Source organism: Aquarana catesbeiana, linkage group LG08 (assembly GCF_042186555.1).
Source record: "Aquarana catesbeiana isolate 2022-GZ linkage group LG08, ASM4218655v1, whole genome shotgun sequence".
Classification (NCBI taxonomy): Eukaryota; Metazoa; Chordata; class Amphibia; order Anura; family Ranidae; genus Aquarana; species Aquarana catesbeiana.
In genome coordinates, this window is record NC_133331.1 from 306,271,055 (window position 1) to 306,295,503 (window position 24,449).

The window sequence follows — 24,449 nt, forward strand, 5'->3', positions numbered from 1 at the left end:
CTCTCTGAACTGACCATATCCGATCACCAATCATATAACACACACGGTTTATTGTAAGGGTAAAAAAAAACAGGATTCCAAATATTGCAAAGTGTGGAGATTTCTTGTTTATTTTATAAAATCACAATAAATTATAATACTAAATCAAATCTTATGTAATTAAAACAAATATTATATCAAAGTTCTTAATAATTATACATTGGCTGGACCAATGAAAAGCCAGCTACTTCAGTAAAAAAAAAAAAAAAAAAACATTAGCAATGATGTATAGCAGCAAATAGCAACCTATAAAAAAAGTTGTCTAATTATTCCCATATTTGCCCAGTATTCAGTAATACACTTATCGGCCACTTTATTAGGTACACCTGTTCAATTGTTTGGTAACACAAACTACTAATTAGCCAATCACATAGCAGCAACCTAACGCATTTAGGCATCTAGACGTGGTGAAGACAACTTGCTGAAGTTCAAACTGGGCATCAGAATGGGAAAGAAAGAGGATTTAAGTGACTTTGAATGTGGCATGGTTGTTGGTGCCAGACGGGGCTGGTCTGAGTATTTCTGGGATTTTCACACACAACCATCTCTCAGGATTACAGAGAATGGTGGGAAAAAGAGAAAATATCCAGTAAGCGCCATTTGAGTGGAGGAAAATGCCTTGTTGATGTCAGAGGTCAGAGGAGAATGGGCAGACTGGTTCCAGATGATAGAACGGCAACAGTAACTCAAATAACCACTCGTTACACCCAAGGTATGCAGAATACCATCTCTGAATGCACAACACATTGAACCTTGAAGCAGATGGGCTACAGCAGCAGAAGACCACACCGGGTGCCACTCCTGTCAGCTAAGAACAGGTAACTGAGGCTACAATTGGCACAGGATCACCAAAATTGGACAATATATGATTGGAAAAACGTTGCCTGGTCCGATGAGTCTCGACACATGAAGGCATGGATCCATCCTGCCTTGTATCACCAGTTCAGGCTGGTGGTGGGGGGTGTAATGGTGGGGGGGGGGGAAATATTTTCTTGGCACACTTAGGGTCCCTTAGTACCAATTGAGCATCGTTTAAACTCCACGGCCTACCTGAGTATTGTTGCTGACCATGTTCATCCCTTTATGACTACAGTGTCCCCATCTTCTGATGGCTCCTTCCAGCAGGATAATGCACCATGTCACAAAGCTCCAATCATCTCACCACTGGACAATGAGGTCCCTGTACTCCAATGGCCTCCACACTCACCAAATCCAGTGACCTCCACACTCACCAGATCTAGTGACCTCCACACTCACCACATCTCATCCAATAGAGCACCTTTTGTGGAACGGGAGATTGAAATCATGGATGAGCAGAAGACAAATCTGCAGCAACTGCGGGATGTTATCATGTCACTGTGGACCAAAATCTCTGAGAAACGTTTTCAACACCTCGTTGAATCTATGCCACCAAGAATGAAGGCAAAAGGGGGCCCAACCCGGTACTAGTAAGGTGTACCAAATAAAGTGGCCATTGAGTGTATGTCTCACCACTTACCTCCCTGGGGAATCTGATGCTCGTAAGGGTTACAATCATCCCCTGCTATTCTTATGTCTCTTGAGTTCTCCGAGTCTACATATCCACTGAGCCCATTACGAGAGGCTCCTACTCTCCCTGCTTGACTTTGATCTAACATCGCAGAGAATGCAAAAAAAAAAAAAAAAAGGAAAGGAATGTGGGCTCCCCAATGTGAGAGGGACTGTAGAAACAGACCTCACCATTGGAGCCTTTAATGAGATTCAACCCAAGAGACGCGCCAATAACAGAAATGTCCCTTTGGCCTAGATGTATCCCCTCTATAAATTCATTGTTTTCATACAGTGCCTTGAAAAAGTATTCATACCCCTTGAAATTTCCCACATTTTGTCATGTTACAACCAAAAATGTAATTTGGATTTTATTGGGATTTTATGTGATGGACCAACACAAAGTGGCTCATAATTGTGAAGTGGAAGGAAAATGATAGATTTAAAAAAAAAAAAAATTTTTTTACAAATAAATATGTGAAAAGTGTGGGGTACATTTGTATGGCGCCCCCCGGAGTCAATACTTTGTAGAACCGCCTTTCTCTGCAATTACAGCTGCAAGTCTTTTTGGGGATGTCTCTACCAGCTTTGCACATCTAGAGAGGGACATTTTTGCCCATTCTTCTTCTTTGCAGAATATCTCAAGCTCTGTCAGATTGGATGGAGAGCGTCTGTGAACAGCAATTTTCAAGTCTTGCCACAGATTCTCAATGGGATTTAGGTCTGGACTGTGACTGGGCCATTCTAACACATGAATATGCTTTGATCTAAACCATTCCATTGTAGCTCTGGCTGGATGTTTCGGGTCGTTGTCCTGCTGGAAGATGAACCTCCGCCCCAGTCTCAAGTCTTTGGCAGACTCTAACAGGTTTTCTTCTGAGATTGCCCTGTATTTGGCTCCATCCATCTTCCCATCAACTCTGACCAGCTTCCCTGTCCCTGCTGAAGAAAAGCATCCCCACCACATAAGGTTGCCACCACCATGTTTCACAGTGGGGATGGTGTGTTCAGGGTGATGTGCAGTGTTCGTTTTCCCCCACACATTTTGCTTTTTAGGTCAAAAAGTTCAATTTTGGTCTCATCTGACCAGAGCACCTTCTTCCACATGTTTGTTGTGTCCTCCACATGGCTTCTCACAAACTACAAACAGGACTTCTTATGTCTTTCTTTCACCAATGTCTTTCTTCTTGTCACTCTTCCATAAAGGGCAGATTTGTGGAGAACACGACTAATAGTTGTCCTGTGGACAGATTCTCCCACCTGAGCTGTGGATCTCTGCAGCTCTTCCAGAGTTACCATGGACCTCTTGGCTCTTCTCTGATGAATGTTCTCCTTGCCCGGCCGGTCAGTTTAGGTGGACGGCCATGTCCTGGTAGGTTGGCAGTTGTGCCATACTCTTTCCATTTTCCGATGATGGATTGAACAGAGCTCCGGGAGATGTTTCAAAGCTTGGGAGATTTTTCTATAACCTAACCCTGCTTTATACTTCTCTACAACTTTATCCCTGACCTGTCTGGTGTGTTCCTTGGCCTTCATGATGCTGTTTGTTCACTAAGGTTCTCTAACGAACCTCTGAGGGCTTCACAGAACAGCTGTGTTTATACTAAGATTAAATTACACACAGGTGGACTCTATTTACTAATTGGGTGACTTCTGAAGGCAATTGGTTCCACTAGATTTTAGTTAGGGGTATCAGAGTAAAGGGGGTGCCATACAAATGCCCCCCCACACTTTTCACATATTTATTTGTAAAAAAAATTGAAAACAATTTATCATTTTCCTTCCACTTCACCATTATATGACACTTTGTGTTGGTTTATCACATAAAATCCCAATAAAATACAAATTACGTTTTTGGTTGTAACAGGACAAAATGTCAAGGGGTATGAATACTTTTTCAAGGCACTGTGTATTTCTTCTATAGACAAAATAGATCCACCCGTAAAATACCACCATAGATTTATGAACAGCATCAGAAGCTAAAGGAAGCCGGATGTCTAATTAGATTCCATTTATACTGAAAACATTTCCCACACTCTGAGCATGAAAAAGGGACGCTCAACTGTGTGACTTTCTCTGGTGTTGAAGAAGGTTTGCTTTCGCGGTAAAACATTTCCCGCACGCTGAGCAGGGATAAGGGCGCTCGCCCGTGTGGCTTTTCTCGTGCCTAAGAAGGTTCCCTTTCGCGGTGAAACATTTGCCGCACGCGGCGCACGAATAAGGACGCACGCCCGTGTGAATTTTCTGGTGTTGAACCAGCTCTCCTTTTGTAGCGAAACATTTCCCGCACTCGGGGCATGAAAAAGGACGCTCGCCCGTGTGACTTCTCTGGTGTTGAACGAGGTTTCCTTTGTCCGCGAAACATTTCCCGCACTCAGAGCACGAAAAGGGACGCTCGCCCGAGTGAGTCCTCTGGTGTTTATGGAGGCTTCCTTTCGCAGTGAAACCTTTCCCACACACGGAGCATGAATAAGGGCGCACGCCCGTGTGAATTCTTTGGTGCTGAAGAAGCTCTCCTTTGGTAATGAAAGATTTCTCGCACTCTGAACACGAGAAGGCGCGCTCTCCAGTGTGGCTTTTCTGGTGCTTCAGAAGGCTTACTTTCTGAGTGAAACATTTCCCGCACTCCGGACACGAATAGGGGCACTCACCCGTGTGGCTTCTCTGGTGTCTAAGGAGGTTTCGTTTCGCAGTGAAACATTTCCCGCACTCTGAACATGAATAAGGACGCTCACCCATATGACTTCTCTGGTGCTGAAGAAGTTCTCCTTTTGTAGTGAAGGATTTCCCGCACTCCGCACATGAAAAAGGACGCACGCCCGTGTGGATTCTCTGGTGCTGAAGGAGGTTTCCTTTTTGACTAAAGCATTTCCCGCACTCTGAACACGAAAAAGGACGCTCCCCCGTGTGACTTCTCTGGTGCAGAAGGAGGTTTACTTTATCCGTGAAGCATTTCCCGCACTCTGAACATGAAAACGGACGCTCACCCGTGTGACTTCTCTCGTGTCTAAGAAGGTTTCCTTGCGCAGTGAAACATTTGCCGCACACTGAGCATGAAAAAGGACGCACACCCGTGTGAATTCTTTGGTGTATAAGGAGGCTTCCTTTCTGGGTGAAACATTTCCCGCACTCTGAACATGAATGAGGGCGCTCACTCTTGTGACTTCTACAGTGCATAAGAGGACCTCTCTTTTCATTGAATGAAGGTTTTCCTCTGTGTTCTCCTTCATGGTTTGAAGAACATTCCTTGGAATGAGTCTGAGATTTTAGATGTATTTCTGGAATAGCAGAATGTGATTTATGAGAAGGTTCCTCAGGATTAGAGGGATCCATTGATCTCCCCAATTGGTGAGGTCTGTGATGTCTATTATGAGTGATGGGATTTACTTCTGGAGAATGTTGTGTGATGACATTATCTTCTGCATTATAATCTGGAGATAACAAATATTGCCCCTCAGAGGTATTCCAGTTTTGTGGACAGTGTTCATCTGTCGGAAAGTAATTAAAAAAAAAATGTTACGGGTATCTTTAAAATCTTACATTCAGAAGCCACACATGATGTTACGGCAGTTTCAAAAAGCTCTGACATGGAATTGGGTGCAATTATACCACCAAACTACAAGTCCAAACCAGTTCAACAATACAATATACCCAAACTACACCAGGTAATAGAGTTTGTACAATAATTACATTGAGAATGGAGGTGGACCTTCCTCCAACTACTGTCTAAAAAACAGAAGAAAAAAGGTGGACCTTTATTTTGATGTACAGTATCTCCTCCTCATTTGTTGGGAACATGACGTTATACCGAGGAATGGAGATGGACCTTTCATATGGTGTACAGTATCTCCTCCTCATTTGTTGGGAACATGACGTTATACCGAGGAATGGAGATGGACCTTTCATATGGTGTACAGTATCTCCTCCTCATTTGTTGGGAACATGACGTTATATTGAGGAATGGAGATGGACCTTTCATATGGTGTACAGTATCTCCTCCTCATTTGTTGGGAACATGACATTATATTGAGGAATGGAGATGGACCTTTCATATGGTGTACAGTATCTCCTCCTCATTTGATGGGAACATGACATTATATTGAGGAATGGAGATGGACCTTTCGTATGGTGTACAGTATCTCCTCCTCATTTGTTGGGAACATGACGTTATATTGAGGAATGGAGATGGACCTTTCATATGGTGTACAGTATCTCCTCATTTGTTGGGAACATGACGTTATATTGAGGAATGGAGATGGACCTTTAATTTGATGTACAGTATCTCCTCCTCATTTGTTGGGAACATGACGTTATATTGAGGAATGGAGATGGACCTTTAATTTGATGTACAGTATCTCCTCCTCATTTGTTGGGAACATGACGTTATAGTGAGGAATGAAGATGGACCTTTCATATGGTGTACAGTATCTCCTCCTCATTTGTTTGGAACATGACATGATTGATATTGAGGAATGGAGCTGGACCTTTCATGTGGTGTGCAGGATCTCCTCCTCATTTGTTTGGAACATGACAATATATTGAGGAATGGTGATGGACCTTTCATGTGGTGTACAGTATCTTGACCTGATTGGTTTGGAACATGACGTTATATTGAGGAATGGAGATGGATCTTTTGTAAAGTTTACTATTTTTTTTTTGGTCAGTTTAATGGGCACATTTTTCTAATCCTGTAACAAACAACGTTTCTCCATTTAGTATTTATTACTTACTTGTGTTTATATGTAGAGAATATTCCTTCTGTTTCCTTTTCATAATCATCTCTCCCTCCTCCATAGAGTGTGGAGCTTCTCTTTCTTCTTCTTCCTCTTTAACTTCAACTTTGATGTCTTTCAGTTTTTCATCCTGAACCCCAAAAAATTACAAAATACGTGTGTAAAAATAAACGAGATAACGTTAAAGAATCTACATACAGCTCTTTCACATCTACCTGATGATGGTGAGGGATGGTGTGACCTTCCTGTTTGGAATCCCGGGAATACAGAGGACGGGAACATCTCTCTGGTGGGTTCCCATTACTGGATCCATCTGTAGGAAACACACACACTGACTGAATACATTGTTTCTATGTGTTTATCAGATGATGGGGGATCTAGGTGGACCCTCCGTACTGCACTCTCCTTTACAATAAAGTCTCCTCTTACCCGGTGATGTGAGGGGTGGCTGATTGTCCATCATGATGTCCTTGTAGAGATCCTTGTGTCCTTCTAAATACTCCCACTCCTCCATGGAGAAATAGACAGTGACATCCTGACACCTTATAGGAACCTGACACACACAATGATACAGTCACCATCCAGACACATCCCTTGTCTGTTACTGGATAATGTCCCAGAATTCCCACCACCGCTCACCTCTCCTGTCAGCAGCTCCATCATCTTCTTTGTGACTTCTAGAATTTTTTGCTCATTTTGTATCTCAGGCATCAAAGTAGAAGGGTCAGTAATAGGGATCAGGCTGTTGCTCAACGTCGGTGGCAAACAGTGATCTCTCCTCGTTCTGTTATGCTCTGCAGATGGCCTTTTCTCTACTATACAATCCTGTGCAATAAAATAATCAATATGAAAATCCTAGAATCCTCCCACTTCTCTTGCCCTCAAACATTAAAGTGAGGCTACATCTCAGCATTTCTCACCTGACCAATCAGCAGCTCAAGAATCTCTAGAACGAGGTTCAATATCCTCTTTCTTAAGTGAAATATTTTCTTTCCAGTTATAAGATCACTGAGTTTCTGATGATTATCCATCATGACGTCCTTGTAGAGATCCTTGTGTCCTTCTAAATACTCCCACTCCTCCATGGAGAAAAAGACAGTGACATCCTGACACCTTATAGGAACCTGACACACACAATGATACAGTCACCATCCAGACACAGTGTTACTGGATAATGTCCCAGAATTCCCGGCACCGCTCACCTCTCCTGTCAGCAGCTCCATCATCTTCTTGGTGACTTCTAGAATCTTCTTGGCACTGGTTACCTCTGTTGGTGAAGGAACTGTGATGGGTGATGTCCTGTTAAGGCAGTTGTTGGGTGCTAATGGGTCACCAGATACTTTTCTCACTACCTTGTAATCCTGAGGGACAGAAAGAAAAAAATATCACTACAGACTTCCCAGAATCCTCCTCACCTCTCCACTCAGATAGGATAAGTGTGATGTCATGTGACCCTCCCAGAATCCACCTCACCTCTCCGGTCAGCAGGTAGATGATCTCCAGGGTGAGGTTTAATATCCACTCAGTCATGTGGCTTTGGCCCTCATCCATTCTTATTGATGTGGTCATGTGATCTATACAGGACACTCCTTTCTATAGAAGCAATAAGTTGATAATTATCTGCCCTGTACTGGGATTAATCGTTTCTGCACAGAGTTCCTCCATAGTTCTGACATCCGACACAGCTTCCTATATTATCTCAAAGACATTGGGATCAATGCGAAATCTGGTGAAGCCGTGCATGGTAGCCAATCAGCTTCTAACTTCATCGTGTTCAGTTAAGCTTTGCCAGAAAATAAACTGGAAGCTGATTGGTTTCCATGCAGAGCTGCATCAGATTTTGCGCTCTCCGGTTTTAGTAAATCAAACCCATTGTGTATCAATGGAACTGGAAGAAAACATAATATTATTACTGATATTCATACCTAATAAGCAACCCTAGCCAAACAGTTTAATATCTTGGTTGTATCCGGTCTATAAACCAGAGGCTCTGGATGGACAGTTGGATAAATGGCCCTAGATTTAGGATGTATCCGATCTATAAACCAGAGGCTCTGGATGGACAGTTGGATAAATGGTTCTATATTTAGGATGTATCCGGTCTATAAACCAGAGGCTCTGGATGGACAGTTGGATAAATGGCTCTATATTTAGAAAGTATCCAATCTATAAACCAGAGGCTCTGGATGGACAGTTGGATAAAGGGTTCTATATTTAGGATGTATCCGGTCTATAAACCAGAGGCTCTGGATGGACAGTTGGATAAATGGCTCTATATTTAGGATGTATCTGGTCTATAAACCAGAGGCTCTGGATGGACAGTTGGATAAATGGCTCTATATTTAGGATGTATCCGGTCTATAAACCAGAGACTCTGGATGGACAGTTGCATAAATGGCTCTATATTTAGGATATATCTGGACACATATTATAAAATAACTCCAATATACAGGATGTGATATGTCTGTAGTAGTGGATGTTGGAGATAAAAGACATCACAGTGACTATGGAGGAAGAGGACGGAACATGACGGGGGATTACTGGGTGTAAATATAAAATAATATCTTATTACCTCCTCTTCTGCCAGTTCCAGCAATGTCTCCTCTCTACTTCCTCCCAACTCACCTCTCACCCGGAACTAACTGTATGTGACATCACTTCCTGTCTTTTCCTTTTACCACTTCCTGTCTGTGCGTTCCACTGACAATATGTGCGATCACCTCCTTGTGGATAATATAAAATTAGCCGCCTATGTTATTTTTTCAATACTTTTGACAGCTCCTTTCTAAAATTCTCCTGTCTATAAAACATCCAAGGTAATATCCAAACAATGAAAAAAATATAATGAAGTTTTTTTAATTTTAAAATAAATTAATAAGAGCAATTATTGAATGAAAAACGAGAATAAAAATGCAATATTATGTGAAAAAAAAACACTTAAAGAATATGTAAACCCAACATTTCATATTCCTGATACGTGTCTGCTGTACCATGTACTTGTATTAAAAAGTATCCTGTTCTCTTTGTATTGCTTCCTTTGTGCGAAATCCCTGGTGATCCTGCTAGTCCTTCTACTTTCCTATTAAAAACTGACCATACCAGGCATGAGAGCGTGGCTAGTTCTCTCGCTGTGCTGGGAACTCAGCCCGCTCTCCTCCAGTGATCAGACCTGATGGGTCGCGGGTGGGTTCTCTAGAATGACAATGACCCAAAACATACCGCCAAGGCAACAAAGGAGTGGCTCAAGAAAAAGCATATTAAGGTCATGGAGTGGCCTAGCCAGTCTCCAGACCTTAATCCTATAGAAAATGTATGGAGGAGGATAAAATTTCGAGTTCACAAGAGGCAGCCAAGAAACCTTAAGGGTTTAGAGAAGATCTGTAAAGAAGAGTGGACCAAAATCCATCCTGAGATGTGAGCAAACCTGATCACCAACTACAAGATACATCTTACCGCTATGCATGCCAACAAAGGTTTCTCCACCAAGTACTAAGTCATGTTTTGCTTGGGGATCAAATACTTATTTTACTCACTGAACTGCAACTCAATTTATAACATTTTTATCATGTGTTTTTTCTGGATTTTTGGTTGATATTCTGTCGCTATCATTTAAAATACACCTATGATAAAAATGATAGATTCTTCATTTCTTTGTAAATGGGTCAAACTTACAAAATCTCCAGGGGATCAAAACATTATTTTCCCCACTGTATGCAGGAGAGGAGTGTGGAGGGTATGACAGTGGGCAATATGTACAGGAGAGGAGTGTGGAGGGTATGACAGTGGGTAGTATGTACAGGAGAGGAGTGAGGAGGGTATGACAGTGGGCAGTATGTACAGGAGAGGAGTGTGGAGGGTATGACAGTGGGTAGTATGTACAGGAGAGGCGTGTGAAGGGTATGACAGTGAGCTGTATGTACAGGTGAGCTATGAATAAGCACTCATCGTAGTGTGAAACGCGTCAGATGCTTTTGTACGCTTCTGCTGTTATGTTTCGTGTTTCTTCATGATTCAGCTTTTTAAATAAAGCATTCATCATTATACCGGTGTGCGGCTTCCAGCTTTCCTCGATTTGTCTGCCTCATCTTGCATCAGCCAGCACCTGGGACTCTTCCCTCTTGAAGGATAATACTATACTGGCTTTCATCTCCCCTGGTCTGCGCCTACCTGAGCGGTGGGAACCCTCTCTGCTTAGGGTATGACAGTGGGTAGTATGTACAGGAGAGGAGTGTGGAGGGGATGACAGTGGGCAGTATGTACAGGAGAGGAGTGTGGAGGGGATGACAGTGGGCAGTATGTACAGGAGAGGAGTGTGGAGGGGATGACAGTGGGCAGTATGTACAGGAGAGGAGTGTGGAGGGGATGACAGTGGGCAGTATGTACAGAAGAGGAATGTGGAGGGTATGACAGTGGGCAGTATGTACAGGAGAGGAGTGTGGAGGGTATGACAGTGGGCAGTATGTACAGGAGAGGAGTGTGGAGGGTATGACAGTGGGCAGTATGTACAGGAGAGGAGTGTGGAGGGTATGACAGTGGGCAGTATGTATAGGAGAAGAGTGTGGAGGGTATGACAGTGGGTAGTATGTACAGGAGAGGACTGTGGGGGGTTTGACAGTGGGCAGTATGTACAGGAGAGGAGTGTGGAGGGTATGACAGTGGGCAGTATGTACAGGAGAGGAGTGTGGAGGGTATGACAGTGGGCAGTATGTATAGGAGAGGAGTGTGGCTGGTATAACAGTGGGCAGTATGTATGGGAGTGTGGTGGGCATGATAGTGGGCAGTATGTACAGGAGAGGAGTGTGGAGGGTATGACAGTGGGCAGTATGTACAGGAGAGGAGTGTGGAGGGTATGACAGTGGGCAGTATGTAAATGAATGTGGAGGGCGCAGTAGGGGGGCAGTATGCACAGCAGCAGATTTCGGAGGTTATAATTGACAGGAAACATGCAGTAGAAGAGTATGGAAGATATGATGGAGGTAATTATTTACATGTATAGCTGATTCCTAGCAGGATAAAGTAGAAGCATGAATGTTCATGTGACCCTTTTTTCTCTCTCGTTCTGTTTAAAGGTAAGAGGAATACAAAGCCCAAATGTCCATCAGCACAGGGGTGGTATATTGAGATGGGGTTTCTGTTAATTGGAAAACCCCAGGTAAATTTGTTTTTATCTTTGTGGTGCCGATAAGAACAGTGGAGTGTATGACAGTGGGCAGTATGTACAGGAGAGGAGTGTGGAAGGTATGACAGTGGGCAGTATGTACAGGAGAGGAGTGTGGAAGGTATGACAGTGGGCAGTATGTACAGGAGAGGAGTGTGGAGGGTATGACAGTGGGCGGTATGTTCAGGAGAGGAGTGTGGAGGGTATGACAGTGGGCGGTATTTATAGGAGAAGAGTGTGGAGGGTATGACAGTGGGCACTATGTATAGAAGAGGAGTGTGGCTGGTATAACAGTGGGCAGTATGTATGGGAGTGTAAATAAAATCAATTGTGCTCGCGCTAAAAATGTGAATTGAAAAAAAATATGAATATATATAAACTGAGTATAAAATATAAACTAATTGTGCAAAAATGTTAAACCATAATTAGTATGCTAATAAAAACATACATGTAAAAATATATATATATATATATATAATGTGCAATCCTTATATATAAAATTCACAACGTGCATCCACATAAAAGTGCAATCCTTATATAAAATGCTGAAAGTGCATCATGCATGAATATAGACCTAATTAATAAGTGCAAATCCTGTGACAATCAAGTGTCCAAACAAAATACGATCAGTAGATTCAAACTGAAACAAAGAAGTGCAAGAAAACAGTGTCCATGAATGAAGTGTTCATCAAGCTTCTCCTGAAAAGTGTCCAAATCACAACAAGCTGGATGTGCTCTCCCGTGATCCCCCACTTGTGCTTGCGCTCACCTCTATTCCTGTGACACGGTAGTTAAACAGTGTCAAAACACGCATTGGGGCCACTCCTGGGCTCACTCAGGATTCAATGATGTATGTCCAATCCTCACAGGTAAAACATCATTCATAAAAGAGAAAAAGAAAGCTCCATGGTGTAATATAGTAAGGGATTTATTTAAAGTAAAAGAAGTTCCTCCAGGAGGGTACTCACAGTGTGCAGGTGCTACAGTGCACCAAACTATACAGGTGTATTTCGTTTAGCAGCGGCTCGTATGGCGTGCGGTGTGGTGCATATTCCTCTCCTTCCCTGCTGACAGCTCCGTCCTACCCCTCCCCCACGTGCCTTCCTCTGGGCGATATCCCCCACCACACCGCACGCCATACGAGCCGCTGCTAAACGAAATACACCTGTATAGTTTGCTGCACTGTGACATACATCATTGCATCCTGAGTGAGCCCAGGAGTGGCCCCAATGCGTGTTTTGACACTGTTTAACTACCGTGTCACAGGAATAGAGGTGAGCGCAAGTGGGGGATCACGGGAGAGCACATCCAGCTTGTTGTGATTTGGACACTTTTCAGGAGAAGCTTGATGAACACTTCATTCATGGACACTGTTTTCTTGCACTTCTTTGTTTCAGTTTGAATCTACTGATCGTATTTTGTTTGGACACTTGATTGTCACAGGATTTGCACTTATTAATTAGGTCTATATTCATGCATGATGCACTTTCAGCATTTTATATAAGGATTGCACTTTTATGTGGATGCACGTTGTGAATTTTATATATAAGGATTGCACATTATATATATATATTTTTACATGTATGTTTTTATTAGCATACTAATTATGGTTTAACATTTTTGCACAATTAGTTTATATTTTATACTCAGTTTATATATATTCATATTTTTTTCAATTCACATTCTTAGCGCGAGCACAATTGATTTTATTTATATTCAAATACACGGAATGAAACGTGGTGAAGTTTTTGCTGCTTTAAATATAGTTGTTTTACTCCTTAGAGGCATTGGTCCACTTGTGGCTCGCAAGAACCCCACCTGTTTGTATGTATGGGAGTGTGGTGGGAATGATAGTGGGCAGTATATACAGGAGAGGAGTGTGGAGGTATGACAGTACAGGAGAGGAGTGTGAAGGTATGACAGTGGGCAGTATGTGAAGGAGAGGAGTGTGGAGGGTATGACAGTGGGCAGTATGTAAATGAGTGTGGAGGGCTCAGTAGGGGGGCAGTATGCACAGCAGCAGATTTCGGAGGTTATAATTGACAGGAAACGTGCAGTAGAAGAGTATGGAAGATATGATGGAGGTAATTATTTACATGTATAGCCGATTCCTAGCAGGATAAAGTAGAAGCATGAATGTTCATGTGACGTCTTTTTTCTCTCTCGTTCTGTTTAAAGGTAAGAGGAATACAAAGCCCAAATGTCCTTCAGCACAGGGGTGGTATATTGACATGGGGTTTCTTTTAATTGGGATACCCCAGGTAAATTTGTTTTTATCTTTGTGGTACCGATAAGAACAATCACTGTGATAATGACGATTCTGACCACATGATATTGACATACTATGTAGGTCACTGATGGGAATAACCTCTATTTCTCTGATGAAGATAATAACTGTGAAATTATAGATCCTATCACTGTGACCATGAGGAGGAGAACCAAAATGGCAGCGATGGGAATATTCTATCTGGTATCTATAGCGGCTCCATGTACCCTTAGAATATCAGCTGACACATGTGTGGAACTGGACCTCCTGGACTCTGAAACTGCACTTTCTGCACTCTTTGGAACTAGACCTTCTGGACTCTTTGGAACTGGACTTTCTGGGCTCTCTAAAACGGGACCTTCCGGGCTCTCTGAAACAGGACCTTCTGGACCCTCTGGAATTGCAGCTTCTGGAAACTTTGGAACTGGACCTTCTGGACTCTGTGGAAGTGGACCTTCTGTACTCTCCATCTCACTAATAAAACCCCAATGGATGACTCTCTACACTTTGGAGCTAGACCTTCTGGACTCTTTGGAACTGGACCTTCTGGGCTCTCTGAAACTGGACCTTCTGGGCTTTTCTGAAACTGCACCTTTTGGACCCTCTGGAATTGCACCTTCTGGAATCTTTGGAACTGGACCTTCTGGACTCTCCATCTCACTAATAAATCCCCAATAGATGACTCTCTACACTTTGGGACTAGACCTTCTGGACTCTTTGGGACTGGACCTTCTGGGCTCTCTGGAACTGGACCTTCTGAATTTGTACCTTCTGGAATCTTTGGTACTGGACCTTCTGGACACTTTGGAACTGGACCTTCTGGACTCTCCATCTCACCAACAAAACCCCAATGGACGACTTTCTATGAGCTGATCCCATTCCAATCACTGAACATTTATTAGTCATATTCTATTGTAATAAAAAAGAACAGGACTCGGAACGGAACATTGCAAAGTGAGGAGGTTCCTTGTTTATTTTATAAAACCAGAATGAATGATAAAACTAAATCAAATCTTGTATAATAAAACAAAAATGATATCAAAGGTATTAAAAATTATACATTGGCTGGACCAATGAAAAGCCAGCTACTTCAGTAAAAAAAAAAGCAACGATGTGTAGCAGCAAATAGCAACCTAATAAAACATTTTTTATTCCCATACTTGCCCAGAATTCAGTAATATGTCCAACCACGTACCTTCCTGGGAAATCTGACACTCATGTGGTTACAATCCTCCCCTGCTACTCTTATTTCTCTTTTCCCGGGTCTATATACCCACCGAGCCCATTACAAAGAGCTTCCATTCTCCGACTTCTATTTAACACCTTTTATTCAACAAATAGCACCGCCCCTTCTGGGAGGGCGTCATTTGACGTCTACTCAGAAGGATGAAAGGCCCGCCCAGCCGGGAATCGGCTATAGGCTGGGCGGGACTTTTGTCCTGAGTGGACATCATATGACGTCCCTCCCAAAAGGGACCATGCAATGGTGTGATCTGTGGACACAGTCGGTGACTGATCACTATACCGGCCCACTGCCAGTATCATGGGATCGCTGTGACCAATCACAGCAGATCACATTACAATTGTAAACAATGGATGGCCTCCTTTCATGCCATCCGTTGTGTACAATTGTGTTGCTAGCTGTGGTTGGTCACAGTGATCACATGGTACAGACAGGGCCATTCACAGCCCACCTGTAGCATGTGATTTGCTGTGCTTAGCTGTGATTTGCCAAAGCTAAAGACATTAAATTAATCCATTTCATTAAGTAAAAATGGTTGCGTATACCAATGAAATTCACTGGTATAAGCAATCATATTGTGTAAAAAATTATTATTTTTTTAAATTTCTTTAATTTTCAAAAAAATTGTGACAAAAAATGACTAAATACTTCACTCAGTGCATTTTGCATCTAGATGTGGTGAAGAAAACTTGCCGAAGTTCAAACCGAGCATCAGAATGGGGAAGAAAGGGGATTTAGGTGACTTTGAACGTGGCATGGTTGTTGGTGCCAGACGGGCTGGTCTGAGTATTTCTGGGATTTTCACACACAACCATCTCTTGGATTTACAGAGAATGGACCAAAAAAAAATAGAAAATATCCAGTGAGTGGCAGTTGTGTGGAGGAAAATGCCTTGTTGATGTCAGAGGTCAGAGGAGAATGGGGCAGACTGGTTCCAGATGATAGAACAGCAACAGTAACTCAAATAACCACTCATTACACCCAAGGTATGCAGAATACCATCTCTGAACACACAACACTTTGAACCTTGAAGCAGATGGGCTTCAGCAGCAGAAGACCACACCGGGTGCCACTCCTGTCAGCTAAGAACATTAAACTGAGGCTACAGTTGGCACAGGATCACCAAAATTGGACAATAGAAGATTGGAAAAACGTTGCCTGGTCTGATGAGTCTGGATTTCAGCTGCGATATTCAGATGGTGGGGTCAGAATTTGGGGCATGGATCCACCCTACCTTGTATCATCGGTTCAGGCTGGTGGTGGGGGTGTAATGGTGTGGGGGATATTTTCTTGGCACACTTTGGGCCCCTTAGTACCAATTGACCATCGTTTAAATGCCACAGCCTACTTGAGTATTGTTGCTGACCATGTCCATCCCTTTATGACTACAGTGTCCCCATCTTCTGATGGCTCCTTCCAGCAGGATAATTCACCATGTCACAAAGCTCCAATCATCTCACCACTGGACAATGAGGTCACTGTACTCCAATGGCCTCCTCTTAGTATCAATTGAGCATCGTTTAAACTCCACGGGCCTACCTGAGTATTGTTACTGACCATGTCCATCCCTTTATGACTACAGTGTCCCCATCTTCTGAAGGCTTATTCCAGCAGGATAATGCACCAGGTCACAAAGCTCCAATCATCTCACCACTGGACAATGAGGTCACTCTACTCCAATGGCCTCCACAGTCACACATTCAATCCAACGGAGGACCTTTGATGGAACGGGAGATTGAAATCATGGATGAGCAGCCTACAAATCTGCAGCAACTGCGTGATGCCATCATGTCACTATGGACCAAGATTTCTGAGGAACGTTTCCAACACCTCGTTGAATCTGTGCTATGAAGAATGAAGACAAAAGGGGGTCCAAGTGCCCCGGTATTGAAGAGGTTAACATTGCGGTGAATGCAAAAAGAGGAAGGAGGGCCCCCCAATGTGGGAGGGGGGGGTGGTAAGAGAGCCAGGAACTGCAGGAGCCAATCTCATGAATGAAGCCTTCAAAAAGGGACTCAACCCAACAGACCCCACTGATAACTGAAACGTCTTTTTTGGCCAGAGGCTACCCTTTCTTTTAAACATTCCCACCGGTGAAATACCACCATACTTTTGTCAACAACATCAGCAGCTGATCTTTGTCGAACGTCTAATTAGATTCCATTGATATTTAGAACAATTCCCACACTCCGAGCATGAAAAAAAGGCACTTCTGATTGTAAATTCTCTGGTGCTAAACAAATCGTCTTTTCTAAAGCATTTCCCACACACTGAACGTGAAAAAAGGACGCTCAACCGTGCGATTTGTTCTGGTGTTGAAGAAGGTTTGCCTTTGCAGTAAAACATTTCCCGCACGTTGAGCAGGGATAAGGACGCTCGCCCGTGTGACCTCTCTCGTGTCTAAGAAGGTTTCCTTTGGCAGCAAAACCTTTCCCGCACTCTGAGCACGAATACGGACGCACGCCGGTGTGAACTTTCTGGTGTTGAACCAGCTCTCCTTTCGTAGTGAAACATTTCCCGCACTCCGAGCATGAAAAGGGACGCTCGCCCGTGTGACTTCTCTGGTGTTTGCGGAGGGTTCCCCTGTCGAAGAAACATTTCCTGCATTCAGGGCACGAATAAGGACGTTCTCCGGAATGCGTTCTCTGGTGGGTAAGGAGGCTGGCTTTCACATTGAAACCTTTCCCGCACGCTGCACACGAATAAGGACGCTCACCCGTGTGAATTCTTTGGTGTTGAAGAAGCTTTGCATTAATAATGAAAGATTTCCCGCACTCTGAACACGAGAAGGGACGCTCGCCCGTGTGACCTTTCAGATGGTTTTGAAGGCTTTGTTTCTGCTTGAAGCATTTCCCGCACTCTGGGCACGAAAAGGGATACTCACCCGCGTGACCTCTCTGGTGTCTAATAAGGTTGCTCTTTGTCTTGAAAGATTTCCCGCACTCCGGACACGAATAAAGACGCTCAACCGCGTGACTTCTCTGATGCGGAACAAGTTCTCCTTTCGTAGCGAAGGATTTCCCGCACTCCGAACACGAAAAAGGACGCACGCCCGTGTGGATTCTCTGGTGCTGAAGAAGGTTTCCCTTTTGACTAAAACATTTCCCGCACTCTGAACATGAAAAGGGGCGCTCCCCCGTGTGACTTCTCTGGTGCAGAAGAAGGTTTAGCTTTTCAGCAAAACGTTTCCCGCACTCTGTGCATAAATAAGGACGCTCGCCCGTGTGAGCTCTTTCGTGTCGAAGGAGATTTTTTTGAATAGTGAAACATTTCCCGCACACCGAGCATGAAAAAGGACGCTCGCCTGTGTGCGTTCTCTGGTGTATTTGAAGGTGGTATTTCTGTTTGAAGCATTTCCCGCACTCCGGACATGAATGGGGGCGCTCACTCCTATGACTGCTTCGGTCTCTCTTTTCACTACATGAACGCCTTCCTTTGTGGACTCCTTCATGGCTTGAAGAACATTCCTTGGGATTACATGGATCTGTTGATTTGCCCACACTCAGAGATTTTAGATGTATTTCTGGAGTAACAGAATGTGATTTATGAGAAGGTTCCTCAGGATTAGAGGGATCCATTGATCTCCCCAATTGGTGAGGTCTGTGATGTCTATTATGAGTGATGGGATTTACTTCTGGAGAATGTTGTGTGATGACATTATCTTCTGCATTATAATCTGGAGATAACAAATATTGTCCCTCAGAGGTATTCCGGTTTTGTGCACAGTGTTCATCTATTGGAAAGTAATTTAAAGAAAATGTTAAAGGTATCTGTTAAGTCCTACATTTAAAAGCCAAACATGATGGTACAGTGGTTTTAAAAAGCTCTGGTATGGAAATAGGAGCAATTTTACCACCAAACTACGAGTCCAAACCAGATCAACAATACAATATACCCAAACTATGCTTTGTATTAGTGTAAGTACAATGATTACATAGGTGCCGAGAGAATGGAGATAGATGTTACTTTGAGGAAGGTCCATCTCCATTCCTCAATAGAACGTCATGTTCCCAACAAATGAGGAGAAGATACTGTACACCATATGAAAGGTCCATCTCCATTCCTCAATATAACGTCATGTTCCCAACAAATGAGGAGAAGATACTGTACACCATATGAAAGGTCCATCTCCTTTCCTCAATATATAGTCATGTTCCCAACAAATGAGGAGATACTGTACATCAAATTAAAAGGTCCACCCTTGTTTCTTAGATGTTACTTTGAGGAAGGTCCAAGAAACAAGGGTGGACCTATTAATTTGATGTACAGTATCTCCTCATTTATTGGGAACATGACATTATATTGAGGAATAGAGATGGACCTTTCATTTGATGTACAGTATCTCCTCCTCATTTGTTGGGAACATGACGTTATATTGAGGAATGGAGATGGACCTTTCATATGGTGTACAGTATCTCCTCCTCATTTGTTGGTAACATGACATTATATTGAGGAATGGAGATGGACCTTTCATATGGTGTACAGTATCTCCTCCTAATTTTTGGGAACATAACGTTTTGAAAGGTCCATCTCCATTCCTCAATATAACGTCATGTTCCCAACAAATGAGGAGGAGATACTGTGCACCATATGAAAGATCCATCTCCATTCCTCAATATAACGTCATGTTCTCAACAAATAAGGTGGAGATACTGTACATCACATTAAAAAGGTCCACCCTTGTTTCTTAGATGTTACTTTGAGGAAGGTCCAAGAAACAAGGATGGACCTTTCATATGGTGTACAGTATCTCCTCCTCATTTGTTGGGAACATGACGTTATATTGAGGAATGGAGATGGACCTTTCATATGGTGTACAGTATCTCCTCCTCATTTGTTGGGAACATGACGTTATATTGAGGAATGGAGATGGACCTTTCATATGGTGTACAGTATCTCCTCCTCATTTGTTGGGAACATGACGTTATATTGAGGAACGGAGATGGACCTTTCATATGGTGTACAGTATCTCCTCCTCGTTTGTTGCGAACATAATCTTATACTATGGTACAGAGATGGACCTTTTGTAATCTAACTATTTTTTTTCTATAAGTTTAATGGACATAAATAATTTTTTCTACTCATATCAGAAAGTAAAAACACAAATGTGAACTGTCCCTACATTCCGTGTGTGTAACTTACCTGTGTTTAAATAAGGCACAGGTTCCTTCAGTTTACTATTCATAATCTCCCCCTCCTCCAAAGACTGTTTTTTTTCCCTCACCAACATCTCTTCTTCCTCTTTAACTTCAACTTTGATGTTTTTCAGTTCTTCACCCTAAACCCCAAAGATGACAGAATACATTTGTAGAATGAAAAAAAAGAGATCACGTAGAAGAATATCCTCTTATAGCTTAGGTTCCTTTACCCTATGATGGTGAGGAATGGTGTGACCTCCCTGTGTGGAATCCCGGGAATACAGAGGACGGGGACATCTCTCTGGTGGGTTCCCATTACTGGATCCATCTGTAGGAAACACACACACTGACTGAATACATTGTTTCTATGTGTTTATCAGATGATGGGGGATCTAGGTGGAGCCTCCATACTGCTCTCTCCTTTACAATAAAGTCTCCTCTTACCCGGTGATGTGAGGGGCGGCTGATTGTCCATCATGACGTCCTTGTAGAGATCCTTGTGTCCTTCTAAATACTCCCACTCCTCCATGGAGAAATAGACAGTTACATCCTGACACCTTATAGGAACCTGACACACACAATGATACAGTCACCATCCAGACACATCCCTTGTCTGTTACTGGATAATGTCCCAGAATTCCCGGCACCGCTCACCTCTCCTGTCAGCAGCTCCATCATCTTCTGGGTGACTTCTAGAATCTTCTTGGCACTGGTTACCTCTGTTGTCAGGCAGTGAGGTGGAGGCGCTGTAATGGGCGATGTCCTATGAAGGTAGTTGCTGGGTGTTAATGGGTCACCAGATACTTTTCTCACTACTTTATAATCCTGGGAGACAGATAAAAAAATATCACTACAGACTTCCCAGAATCCTCCTCACCTCTCCGGTCAGGTCTGTGTTTTATTAATAGAGATGAGAGTGATGTCATGTGACCTCCCAGAATCCTCCTCACCTCTCCAGTCAGCAGGTAGATGATCTCCAGGGTGAGGTTTAATATCCTCTCAGTCATGTGAATTTGGCCCCCGTCCATTCTTATTGATCTGGTCATGTGACAAGACACTCCTTTCTATAGATATAAAAAGCTGAGAATTATGTGTACTGGGATTGATCATTTCTGCACAGTTCTGACATCTCAGACAGCTTCCTCTATTATATTAGAGGCCTTGCTTATCAATGCAACTGGAAAAAAACGAGATTCCATCTAATACATGCAACTCCCTAGCCGTAGCGTTCGATATATCGATTGTATCTGGTCTACAAAGCAGAGTGTCACGAAACGTGCACCTGCAGTGGCTAGCTAACCGGGGAGTGGCCCTTGACTTGGGTAGGGGGGAATGAGGGAGAAATGACCAAGTCGGACCGGCCCGTGATACACTTTGGCCACCCCTAGAGGAAGACTCTATCCAATCCAGCTGGCTGACCACACACAAGGGCTAAAAGGTCCCGGGGGGGGGGGGGGGGAGCCACACATCAGAACAAGATCCGCTGTGTGTGAACAAGTGGCAGTCTTAGCCTGGACGCCTGCCAGGCCACGTCCCCCAACGTGTTTCGCTCCACCCACCGGAGCTTACTCAGGGGGATAGATGACCACACGCAGGCGGATACATATTGTACATACAATCTGGTGCACTCCAAGGGTTGGGGAGCAGTCTCACTATTAGCGAACCCTTCTAGGATTCCTCTAGCTATCCTACAAGCTAAAACCCTGATGTGAATCACTCTTCCCACTGTCCACACTCACCCACACAATTAACAGTAGCTTCTCATCACCCAACAGTGACAAAAAAAAAGGACATACAGGGTGGGCTATTCACTATGAAAATAAAAAGGAATAAAAGCAGAAATAAAAAACTTTACCAAGATTTATCCTGTGACTGAAGCAATTCTCCAGTTGAACCGTCTTCGAAGGAATTACCCCGTCCATATCCCATGCTCCTCAATTTATTGGAATATGGATGTGGGTTGGCCAATCAACCCTGGGGGGGTTTTCCCATCCTAGCCCACAGGACAGTTCCGTGTTCTGAAGTGACCAGTCTCAAATGGGCCCGGGACGTCCCGACCTCAGATCTGGTGATATAAATCAAAGCTGTCCTCCTGACTGCCCCCTGCTGGTCCTTGTAGCCAGAATGACCAGTAATCTTCTTTGAGGTTCAGGAAGGTGAGAAATCTGTGTTTACATGGAGGAGATCATTTTATCAGCACTTAGGTGTCACCTCTAACCTAGAGGCTCGTTCGGTCCTTTTCAAATGCTGATTGGTGAACATACTGTATTTCTTTGGCTGAATACTGAATCTCTAATAACACAGAATTATACATATGGTTCTATATTTAGGATGTATCCGGTCTATAAACCAGAGGCTCTGAATGGACAGTTGGATACATGGTTCTATATTTAGGATGTATCTGGTCTATAAACCAGAGGCTCTGAATGGACAGTTGGATACATGGTTCTATATTTAGGATGTATCTGGTCTATAAACCAGGGGCTCTGGATGGACAGTTGGATAAATGACTCTATATATAGGATGTATCTGGTCTATAAACCAGAAACTCTGGATGGACAGTTGGGTAAATGGTTCTATATTTAGGATGTATCTGGTCTATAAACCAGAAACTCTGGATGGACAGTTGGATAAATGGTTCTATATTTAGGATGTATCTGGTCTATAAACCAGAGGCTCTGGATGGACAGTTGGATAAATGGTTCTATATTTAGGATGTATCCGGTCTATAAACCAGAGACTCTGGATGGACAGTTGGATAAATGGTTCTATATTTAGGATGTATCCGGTCTATAAACCAGAGGCTCTGGATGGACAGTTGGATAAATGGCTCTATATTTAAAATTTTTCTGTGTGTATCATCATCTGCTGGAGATAAAAGACATCACAGTGACTATGGAGGAGGAGGACGGACATGACGGGGGGTTACTGGATGTAAATATAAAATAATATCCTATTACCTCCTCTTCTGCCAGTTCCATCAATGTCTCCTCTCTACTTCCTCCCGACTCAACTTTCACCCAGAACTTCTAGTCTGTTACATCACTTCCTCTTTGTTATAGCACTTCCTGTTTTTTTTCTCTTCCTATTGTTGCTTAGTATTACTTCCTGTCTGTGTCTGGCATCACTTCCTGTTTCTGCATTCTGCTGGATTCGCCTCCTTGTGGAGAATATTAACCACTCAAGGACCGAGCCTATTTTTTAGACTCTTCGTTTACAAGTTAAAATCTTTTTTTTTTTTTTTTTCTAGAAAGTTATTTAGAACCCCCAAACATTACATATTTTTTTTTCTAACACCCTAAAGAATAAAATGGCGGTCGTTGCAATACTTTCTGTCACACCGTATTTGCGCAGCGGTCTTACAAGCGCGCTTTTTCCTTTAGAAAAAATACACTTTTTTGAATTAAGAAATAAGACAACAGTAAAGTTGGGCCAATTTTTTTTTTATATATTGTAAAAGATAATGTTACGCCGAATAAATTGATACCCAACATGTCACTCTTCAAAATTGCGCCTGCTCGTGGAATGGCGTCAAACTTTTACCCTCAAAAATCTCCATAGGCGTTGTTTAAAAATTTTTACAGGTTACCAGTTTTGAGTTACAGAGGAGGTCTAGATATAGAATTATTGCTCTCGCTCTAACGATCGTGGCGATACCTCACATGTGTGGTTTGACCACTGTTTTCAATTCATATGCGGGCGCTACTCACGTATGCGTTCGCTTCTGCACGCGAGCTCGTTGAGACGAGGCGCTTTACATTTTTTTCTTATTTATTTGAGTTTTTATTTTTTATTTTGACACCGTCTTTTAAAAAAAAAAAAAATTGTGTCACTTTTATTCCTATTAGAAGGAATGTAAACATCCCTTGTAATAGAAAGAAAGCATGACAGGTCCTCTTAAATGTGAGATCTGGGGGGTCAAAAAGTCCTCAGATCTCATATTTACACTAAAATACAATTTAAAAAAAAATGTAATTTGAAGAAAAAAAAAAATTCTCCTTTAAGAGCATTGGGCGGAAGTGACGTTTGACATCGCTATGGAGCCGAGTGTGGGGGGGGGGGCATCATCCCCTCACTCGGAATACAGGCAGTGAGGGGATCGGACACGGCGCAGACGGCCGGAGTGCCGCGGGGAGGGGGGGCGCCACTCACGCCACCGATAAAAGTGATCTTGCGGCGAATCCGCCGCAGAGACCACTTTTATTTTAAAGAGAAATGCACGCCATTCCCGAAAATACCGGGGTTATGGAAACGTGGCTGCTGCCACAACATCGGTATTTAGCGTCAAAGTACCGACGTACGGGTACGGCGATTTGCGTGAATTTTTCAGTACTTTGAGGGCTGC

General features: G+C 43.1%; 1 protein-coding gene across 1 annotated transcript; it reads right to left on the reverse strand.

Moving 5' to 3' along the window:
- Positions 1-178: 178 nt before the first annotated feature.
- On the reverse strand, positions 179-24,203 carry LOC141105165 (uncharacterized). The gene is made up of 8 exons (XM_073595056.1): positions 23,065-24,203; positions 21,055-21,168; positions 20,759-20,929; positions 20,549-20,672; positions 20,335-20,432; positions 20,109-20,244; positions 17,268-18,699; positions 179-4,729 (listed from the first exon to the last, which is right to left on the reverse strand). Exons 1-8 carry the CDS (start codon positions 23,083-23,085, stop codon positions 3,625-3,627), a joined length of 3,201 nt encoding a protein of 1,066 aa, XP_073451157.1. The 5' UTR covers positions 23,086-24,203; the 3' UTR covers positions 179-3,624.
- Between the last annotated feature and the right edge of the window lie 246 nt (positions 24,204-24,449).

Excerpts from the sequence above, each read along its gene's own strand:
- LOC141105165 (XM_073595056.1), bottom strand. The coding sequence starts at position 23,085 with ATGGAACTGGCAGAAGAGGAG. Across the intron at positions 21,169-23,064 it reads TGGAACTGGCAGAAGAGGAG|AAAGGAGTGTCTTGTCACAT; the intron begins GTAATAGGATAT and ends TTATATCTATAG. Across the intron at positions 20,673-20,758 it reads TGGAGCTGCTGACAGGAGAG|GTTCCTATAAGGTGTCAGGA; the intron begins GTGAGCGGTGCC and ends TGTGTGTGTCAG.